The sequence below is a fragment of the Papilio xuthus genome, unplaced genomic scaffold, assembly GCF_000836235.2.
Source record: "Papilio xuthus unplaced genomic scaffold, Pxut_1.1 DF828952.1, whole genome shotgun sequence".
In the NCBI taxonomy this organism is placed as follows: Eukaryota; Metazoa; Arthropoda; class Insecta; order Lepidoptera; family Papilionidae; genus Papilio; species Papilio xuthus.
In genome coordinates, this window is record NW_013529697.1 from 8,315,873 (window position 1) to 8,325,738 (window position 9,866).

Sequence of the window (9,866 nt, forward strand, 5' to 3'; positions counted from 1 at the left end):
GCACGCGATGCAAGCGGCGACGCTGCAGCCGCTGGCGCTGTTAGCGCGCGCGCCCCCGCGCGACTGATACCCCGCACATATCCTGTCTTTGTAAATAGCCGCCCGGAGCCCGGAGCCCGGTGCCCGGCGCCCGGCGCCGGACTGCAATATTGTACATAGGTGTATATCGGCTTCGGCCCTAGTGACTAAGTTTATATTATGTGAATTTAATTTATGTTCGGCCGCGGCCTGTACAGAGCTCATATCACTCGGCGCATCACGCGTATGTAAGGATGTGTAGAAAACTATCTATGTGTTACAATAAAACATAATAGATGAAACTGCCTTTCATTTAATGTTTAGTTCGGTTGCGAGCGCAACTTGCGAGCAACAAGGAGCCCAGGACTGGACCGGGACGTATTGTTATGTGATAACTGCTTCCAAATCAGATGTTATGATGTGTTGATGCGATGCGCCTCTCTTGCACGGAGAAGCAGGATTAGGAGGAGGAGGTGCGCTCTTCGGCACGGCACTCGAGCGGCACTCGGCATTTGCAGCGCTTGTATTATACATATTGTTGTCTCTGCTGTTGCCAAAAAGAATGTAAGGGATGACAATATGTATTAATATTAACGCATACAAAACGTCTGGGTAAGACGCGAACAACAGGACAAAATCAACAGGAGATTGAAAAACATTTTACTGTTTTTATACTTTTACACTTTCTGATGTCTAATACGTGAAGCAAATAAAATTAACATGGCCACAATCCGGGTTCAATTGCAATCAAAATATTCAAGTGTGGATTCCACTACCACTATTTATCACTCCTTAATAACCTTTTTCGCATAAAAAATAAGCCAATATCCTTTCTCAGGTTTTAGACTATACGAGTATACTGTTTGTTATGTACTAAATTTGATTTAAATCGGTTCAGTAGGTTTTGTACGAAAACGAGTCAGACAGTTAGTTACGTTATAGACATACTGTTAGCTAGGATATACGTACATATAGTAAGGTGGCAAAGGAGCGAGCGGCCACCTGAATACGCTGAAACAGCGAAGTTACCGTTGCCCATAGACATACGCAATTGTATATGCGTTGCCTACCTTTAATCGACGGCGGAAAGGATGCACAGAAAGAAAATATCTTCCCTTCCCATGGATTCTCTCATCCGGAAGGCCACTTCCACTTCCCATCCTTTCCTTATAAGAAAAAGGGAAAGAGGATTAAATTAGGCCTCCGGGACGCACACTCATCAGACTGCACGCGGAATTGCCTCAACTTCACGCCTGTCTTCTGTGTGTTCCTGGTATTTCATCGGGCGAACTACCACTGTTACATATTAATATTACTGAATATTTAAATATTTATTAATATTACTATACATTATATATGAAATAGAACAATCATGAAACAATCGGCGCCTCATCGTTGATCATTAGCTATCTGTGAGTCAGCTCGAAACCGGTTCAATAGTCCCAGCCACATGATCTTGAACCGTTGAGCTGCGACTCAACAACTAAATTAGCAGGTCACAGCTTTATTTAATGTTTATTTATATAGTTAATGCACATTTATTGCGGACTCACTGACTGTTTTTCACTACTTAGTTCGAGTGGAATTTAAAAGTTTTCAAAATGTACAAAAAATTTCATTCAACAATCAAGAATCGCGCAGAGCACAAAATATAAGCCTACATTACACCCTCACACATCAGCCATTGTGATTAGCTACAACAAACATGGTCTTGACAGGCAGACAACAAATTAAGAAAATGTTTCTTTTTGTTACACGTAACGTAAATATATAATTGCATGATGTATAAGTTACATCATCAAGTTTATATTGCGCATACATTCATATTTAATAGTAATATTATAATAGTAAGATATATGTACTCGTAATATCAGCAAAGCAAAGCGCCATCTGCAGGCATACGTCAAATACTTCAACCGCACAACCACTGAGTGTGTTATTTATAAACCTCACCACGAGATGTCGCTGTTACAAGTTAACTGCGCAAACTTTTAACAACAATATGAAAGCGCGTCCAGGCTTACCTAAAATATAAGAATGTTAATATTAAATCTACCAAATCTATCTCTTTAAAAAAATAATAAAATTTGAGTAGGTGTCTGGGTCTTCTAATAAACGAAAAACCAATATTTAAACTCCAATTTTACACTTGGACATTAATTAACATTTTATGGATATAACTTTATTGCCTTGCCCTATATTTGCAAATTCCGGGCTACGAATGATGTGCGTGGTGTGAAGAGCGGCGCGGCAGCAGCGGCGGCGGCGGCGGCGGCGGGCTGACTCGGACGGTCGAGGGGGTCGGGGCGCGAGTGCGCTCCCCGCCGGCGCCGCACGCTGCGTTGTCGAGTCGCTGTCCGCTGCTGTCGGTTATCAGTATCGCGTTATCGCATCGCGGCGACGGCCAGCGCGCGCTCACCTCGCACTCGCACTCGCATTCGCACCGTTCCTCATCTTGAAGCGCGCGCGGCGTATCAGCGGCGCTATCGGTGCGAGATAAGATACGTCGGCGAGCGCCCCACGCCCCGCGCCCCCTCCTCTAGCAACACAGCTAGGTGCGCCGCGAGGAGCACGGGGCAGCGGGCGGTCGAGCGGTGAGCGGCGCACTGCCATGAGGAGCAAGGACCGCCTGGACGAGCTGCGCAAGGTGAGTGCCGTCTCGGCCGTGCATATTGACGCCACGTTCCGACCTAAACATGTGCATTTACTATTCATGCTTATTAGCTTTAAAATATCTATAAACAGTATTGTGTTTGCATCATTACGAACCACTATAATATTTAGAGCATATCATAACACATAAAAAAGGAAATACTGACATTTGCAACTGCACTTAACTCTCCGGCCGATTTAAAATAAACGTTAATTCAAGTAATATGTCGTCAAAGCGGTATCAGTAGGTCAGGTGCTGACTGTCATTATTATTGTGCCACACGTGTGAGTGTGTGTGCGTATGTGTGTGAGCTGGCGCGAACGCTAGCGCTTCAATAACATGCGCATGAGTGCGACTGCGCCTCCGCTACCCCCCCCCCTGCTGTCGCCCGCCGCGAGTGCGCTCATCGGCCGCTTCAGCAATTAAAAAAAATAATGAAAACTTATCTGGACGCATCCATAACCATTTTATAATCAATAATAAAGCTCCGGCACTTCTTGATTTGGTTAACCGACACAGCCATCACACAGATCTCACTTAAACTGTCGTTATACATACAAACCTACATAACGTCTCCTTTTGCACAAAAAATTTATGTCTTATCTTAGGAGGCCCTAACTTGGACAGTGAAAAGCTGAAACTGGCATTTAAACGAGGTACGCGATATCAAACGATTGCATCGAAATAAGTACCAGATAAAATTGGTAACAAATCATCGAAGAAATAAAAACTCTGATTTTCGCGAAAAACTATTTTCACTTTACAATTATTTTTTTTAACATGCCGAAATGCCTAACGTATACTTATCTAACCGAGGGAAGACAGTCAATTTATGTTGTGATTGCAACGACTCGCCCCCCCCTCCCCCCAACAGCGACGCCATGCGAGGGGGGCAAGGGATCTCCACGTGAAATCCAAACGCGGCCCGGTCGCTTTGCTATATCACTAGCCCAACTTCAGATTTACTCGCGCGAATTAACACTGGCCTGTTGTCTAACTCAGGGCTGCACTAGTAGTGCTCAGAGATACCGACTATGCACCTGCAACCCTAAGACTTCAAGATCTGGAAGCACTCAGACGGCTCGTGTATCTACAATAGATCCTACAAAAAACATACGACTCAAATTCTAAAATGGTATAGTAGACGAGAATTCATAAAACACTGTTACAAGACCTGACAAAAATACAGACGCAAACGTACAAACAGATTATACACATAAATACAGACGCAAACGTACAAACAGATTATGCACATAAATATACGAGTATGTAATATGTAAAATATGTCCTTGACATAATATTATCTGTCAAATCTTTTTTTGTTTTTGTATGTATGTATGTATGGTGCGTGAAGACGTGCAAGAAGAAGGGTCGCTAGTTTATTGTTGTATGTACTTATAACTCGTATGTAATTGTAAAGTTTAACAGTATTTCGTATTTAGAAATGAACTGTATTTTAAGGTTGCCGGACCCGCAGAGAGCGGAGCGCCGGCGCCTGTGCTAGAGCTGCCGCGCGACATCGCCGATCTACTGCAGGAGGTGAGTTCCATACTCTTGCAGTCACACACCTTGTATAAAGTAGAGTTGCGACCCTCACAGATGATTCTAGTCCTCTTTTTACCAATTTAACCTCCTTACAAGACACGCAGTGGTGTACAGGAAAACATTATGTAGTACTAGCCATCGTCCAAGACTCCGTCCTCGCGGAAGCAAAAGAAGTTAATTAGTAGCCTATGTGTTATTGTAGAATATGTTCTTTCTTTAAAAAATTTCAACATCATTCATGCAGCGTCCGTCCATCGTAACATTCGCATTTACAATAAAAGTAAGAAGTAATATAAGGTATTATATTAAAGTGGGAGGGTGCGGTGGTGGTGGGAGTGGGGGGGGTAGTTAGGTGATGCGCCAATTAGATGTTATCTAAAGCGTTTCGGTGATGTGCGCACCTGATGTGAAGGAGAAGCGAGTCGGGTCCTCGTTGACCGTACGGTGTGGTGACGTTGCAGGTGGAGGCGATATCGCGGTGGATAGAGGAAGTGCGCGGCGACTCGCAGCTCATCCGCCGCCTGCACTCCGACCCCACCTACCACACCAACAAGCGTACGTGAACCTGTATATTGTGTGATTGTATACCTACCTGTTGGCAGGCAGCTGTCGCTGTCGCTGTCGCATCCGCGCGCGCCGTGGCCTCGCGCCCGCTGCTCTAATATATTGTGTAAACTTTAGCATTGACATCGCACTCTCTAATAAATCCTTATGTTACATCATTATACGAGTAGTGACACGTTTTCAATTGGATTCTGTATGAAACATGAAAAAAAGATCACATTTCGCGAAAACGATGTATATTTGCGATGTTCATTATGAGAAAATTATTGTCTGTCTGTTTGTCCGCAAACACGCGCTTGTTCCGAATAATCTCCGAACAGGCTGGATAGATTTTGACGGAACTTTTACAGGAAGATATGTTATTCTTCGGAAATGACTTAGGCAAATGTTCTTTTTTTTAAATTGCACATAGCGGAAGTGGCGAGCGACCGCTAGCCGACCGTAGTTAATAAAATTCGTCAACGCTATGCGATTTAATTACGTGTCATTGTCACTTTATTCATGGTGTAGTCATCACCGGTTTTAATCAGGTGGTTGTTTGTTCAGGAGCGTTTCTCATGAATATGATAATATGTGTTCCATCGAATTAAGACACATTGTGATTCCGACAACTGAGAAGCTTCTTCATCACTTTTATGTTAAGTTATGTTTTTTTTTGCACAGAAAGAAAATATTTTCCCTTTCTATGCATCCTCTCATCCGGAAAGTCCACTTTCACTTCCCATCCTCTCCTTATAAGACAACGAGTGAGAAGGAAAAGAGGACTAAATTAGGCCTCCGGGACGCACACTCATCAGACGAAACGCAGAATTGCTTCCACTTCACGCCTGTCTTCTGTGTGTCGTGGTATTTCACCTGGCGACCCGGGCCAATTCGTGCGAAGATGTTAAAGCTTGCTCTACCGCTGATAAAAAGTGTGTGGCGTGCATTTTGCAGATGTGCAGGAGCAGTTGGACGCGGCGGTGACGCGCGCGCACGCGGCAGGCCTCAAGCTGTGCGGTGCACTGCGGCAGCTGGCGGGGCGCGCTGGCGAGGCGGTGGGTGCTGCCGGTGCGGCGGGCGCGGCGTGCCGCATGGCCCGGCTGCAGTACGCGTGCGCGCGCAGACGCTGCGCTGCCGCGCTGGCTGAGCACGCTCAGCTGCTGCAGCTCCTGCGTGACGACCGCGCGCGGCTGTTGCATGAACAGATCAAGCTCAGTATGTTTCAAAATTAATCATTTTGAAATTTATTTATTTATTTACATAATATAAGAAATAAGGGACAGCGGCTCCAGTACTGCAACGTTTTATGTTCTGAGGAGACAGTGTTTGTCGCCCTGAAAAGTTTTAATAAAATAAACGTTTTAATGGAACTATTTGCACTTCGCTTAAAGTTGTATAATACTTTACGTTGCATTGAAACTGATATATAAATCATGTGGATGACATGCAATTTAAATTTTCATAAAGTAGCGCATTATGTAACGGGAATGATAGATCTAGATCGCATTACTCATTTTAGTACCGTTGTATTGTTAGATCAAATTGTGCTAATTACCAAAACTTGAACGCCGCGGTCGTCGACCTCCTCCCCCCTCTCCACCCACCTCCGATACAATGCACCACTGATGCAATACTTCTCAACACTCTGACTGCGTGACAGCACTAACTTCCCTTTTTTTTAATAACTTATGAATTACAGCAAACCTTACCTTATCGGAAGAGGAATGCGAGCAGCTACTCGACTCTAACAACGTAGCGCTGTTCGTCGACAACGTAAGTAAGAGGATCTCTGTGGCGCCCCAACAGCGCAGCGCCTATTCTATTCTGCATCAAATCGCAATTTGCCGAGTGTTTATGATTTGTTGGGGCAAAAAACAAAAAAAAGGATGCCCTTTGTCGGTGACATACATAAATATAAACCATGCGGAATGAATTATCTGACAAATACAAAAACACACAGAGTGTTCATGTGAATTAGATATTTGATTTTGTTTTATTCATTGCTAATGTTATAATATAACTGGTATACATTCAGTACTATAACTACGTCACGCCGCACAAGTTGTACGTGTTGTAATTAAGACCCCGTAATGTCCAAAACTGATACCGCAACTGCATTTGTTGCAGCTGAAAAATTAAAAAAATGTTGATTAAGACTAAGAGTTAGGACATTGCCGATATACATGACAAACACAAGAGGCAAGTCGAGTTACTTGTGCTGAGTTAGAGCTGTGCGTGGCGGCGACGTAGCGGAGACTGTTGGCTGTTGGCTGCTGGCTGCTGAGTGCGGTGTGACTACGTGTGTGCAGGTGCGCGCGCAGACGGCGGAGGCGCGGCGCGCGCTGCGGGATGCGGAGGCTCGGCGCGGCGAGCTGGCGCGTGCAGAGGCGGCGCTGCGCGAGGTGCGCGACCTCTTCGTGCAGCTATCGCACCTCGTCGCGCAACAGGTCTCACATACATACCTATCAGCTTAGCTCAGAGCACAACACTAGCCTAGCCTTCGGTCGCAGACTCTTCATAGCTTATTATTTTGGTCGTCGATTTTGTAATCTGATCCCACGTGTACTATCTGATAAATTCCAAAATACTCAGAAATATGTGACAAAATCTTTCTTTTTTTTGTTACAAAGTTATCATTGTCAACATTATGAGATTTTACGAATATCGACAAGACTTTATCTATGTTATCCCTTGAGGGGGATGAAATACAAGGAAGAAAAGAAAACACTCGCCAGAAGTCACCAATTGGTCACTTTTAAGCGACTTCCGATTGTAGAAATGTATGATGATCTTTGCAATGTAATACTTTTAGCAAGAACAAATCGACAGCGTGGAGTACTTCGCGCTGCAAGCTAGCGAGCACGTGGAGAGCGGCGGCCAGGAGCTACTGCGCGGCTCCGTCGGCCGCCGGCGCGCCCGCAAGGTCAGCACCCCCCTCGCTCGTCCTACTCATTGCTCTTTCCACCTCTGACCTTCGACTGCGATACAGTTCCTACCGCGGAGTATTTGCTCATTGTAATAATTAGGGTTGTAACAGAACTTCACCTCCGCTTCCGCTAAGAAGCCCTCCGTTACAATCCTAATAAAAATTTACTTATAACTTTCCGCGTTTTTTGTTTTTTTTTTTTTTTCTTGTCAACCTTTACCCGGTAAAGTTCATCCAACAAATATGTTATGTTGTATTAATGTCATGTCATGGAATTATTATATAATACAACTTCTTCATCAGCTATTCCTATTTATAATACACAAGCATGGAAATTTCACTTAAACTTTAAATATTTTAAAGTTTCAGTTAAATTTGTTTTATTTTGTTATTTATATTACTTTCTAAAACCGTTTTTGCTGCAAACATCGTTGACAAATAAAACACTATTAATATAAATAAATTTCTATTTCTTTCAGAAGAAAATCGGTCTTATCATTTGCTTGGCGTCCGGCTTCCTTATAGTGCTGTTTGTGCTCGTATACACGTAGCACGAGGGACTCTACGCGGGCACCACGCCACGCGGCACCACACCACGCCACGCGGCACCACACCACGCGGCACCACGCCACGCGGCACCACGCCACGCAGGCGCCGACCATTCATCGGGCGGATGGCGGAGAACGCCGGCCAATGAATCGAAACCACTATTGCTAATTATTATTTATTGTATATTAAGATAACTAGTCATTTTTGGAAATAAATACCATTTTTTTTATTTTTTTATTTTACCCAAAAGTAACCATCCTTAGCAGCATTTTAACATTAATTTGAAAATGAATACAGTTAGTTTTATTTTTTTATAACTGATAATCCTTGCTAATATTAAAAATGGGGAAGTGACTGTCTGTCTGTTTTACCCCAACTACTACTACTGGACCTATTAAAACGCTGATAGTCTAAAACCTGAAAAAGGAGGCTACTTTACAGACTTCTTTAGTCAGAATAACATGGTTATTGTGAAACATCCATAGATGATAGAAACGCCAACGAGGACTTTTATTTAGCAAATTTACTTCTTCTTACATCAATTCTATGTAAGTCGTATAGTTTGACCTAAGTAAACTAAGAAATTGTGCTCCTCTTTGTTGGATTTTTTTTTTCTTACAAAAAGTATACATACTTGTATATCATATGTCACAGAAAAGGAAAATACGGCCGAGCTGTCCCTGTCTCGTCACAACTCTTGTTGGACTGCGGACTTCATTATTATTATTATTTTGTGTAATGTAATTTTTTATCTTTTTTTAAATAATGGAACACGTGATGTGACGAACCGTGTTGTCAACTTAAACTCAACTTCAATCGGTTAAAAAAAAAAAAGAATATACAGAGAAAAAAGAAAACATAGTAGTTTTCTTTTTTTTTTTTCTCGCTATATCCATCTCTGTCGTGTTTCTTCTTCTTGTTCTATACCAGTTATCAAGTTTTCTAATGACACGTAATCAAATATTATACAAAAGTATTATAAGCTCCATCTGTTGTTAAGTAGTGTTATATGATATTTGTTCGCGCCTGAGGTGCGGGCAACACCACTACCGGTGCGAACCGACGTGCGGTGGCACGAAACGTCACTTGAACTTCCGCTTTCGACCGCCGATGCATACGCGCAACGATCAATTTGTCTATTTGCAACTCTGTATTTACCGCTTATTAAACCATTACAACCAAATACTTGTGTTTGGCCTAAACAAATGGTCCATCGAGCCTCAAGAATCAACAAAAATACAGTCCGCTAATTTAATACGTTTGGAGCGAACGGAGTGCAGCAAATTATCGCGACATCGGCTCAACGGTCGTCGGAATCAAACATCGAACATCAAGACAAAGGAAGTACTGTGTGGACAAGGGAAGATAAAGTGAGTTCGTTCCATATTTCCCTTCTAAATCCTCTTCAATTGGCTTCCTATTGTATTAATATAATTGTTCAATTTCACGCTTACGCATTTACGAGCGACTAATTACCAAATAGTGAAGTACCCACATTATATTTTTTTTTCTTCGTCGTATTTCTTTCGATAATTTTTTCCTTTTAATTTAATAATGGCCCAACTAGATGTTTTAATTCGAAAACGTAGTGGCATGAAAGCCAAGCTTACAAATTTTTCTAATTATATT

General features: G+C 42.9%; 2 protein-coding genes across 2 annotated transcripts in view; one reads left to right on the forward strand and one right to left on the reverse strand.

Annotated features, from left to right (window-relative positions):
* The first annotated feature begins 2,133 nt into the window (after positions 1-2,133).
* LOC106125692 (syntaxin-1B) lies at positions 2,134-8,466 on the forward strand. The gene is made up of 8 exons (XM_013322989.1): positions 2,134-2,665; positions 4,133-4,210; positions 4,678-4,771; positions 5,717-5,977; positions 6,462-6,535; positions 7,072-7,209; positions 7,575-7,685; positions 8,168-8,466. The coding sequence occupies exons 1-8, from the start codon at positions 2,630-2,632 to the stop codon at positions 8,237-8,239; spliced, it is 864 nt and encodes a 287-aa protein (XP_013178443.1). The 5' UTR covers positions 2,134-2,629; the 3' UTR covers positions 8,240-8,466.
* Positions 8,467-9,642: 1,176 nt separating this feature from the next.
* LOC106123791 (uncharacterized) overlaps positions 9,643-9,866 on the reverse strand; it is a 2,049-nt gene continuing 1,825 nt past the window's right edge. Inside the window, exon 2 of the mRNA XM_013320201.1 lies at positions 9,643-9,654. Within this exon, the coding sequence (XP_013175655.1) occupies positions 9,643-9,654 (12 nt within the window). The remainder of the gene's footprint in view (positions 9,655-9,866) is intronic.

Coding starts and splice junctions, on each gene's coding strand:
- LOC106125692 (XM_013322989.1), top strand. CDS start 2,630: ATGAGGAGCAAGGACCGCCTGGACGAGCTGCGCAAG. Junction 4,772..5,716: donor CACCTACCACACCAACAAGC/GTACGTGAACCT, acceptor TGCATTTTGCAG/ATGTGCAGGAGCAGTTGGAC. Junction 7,686..8,167: donor GCCGCCGGCGCGCCCGCAAG/GTCAGCACCCCC, acceptor TATTTCTTTCAG/AAGAAAATCGGTCTTATCAT.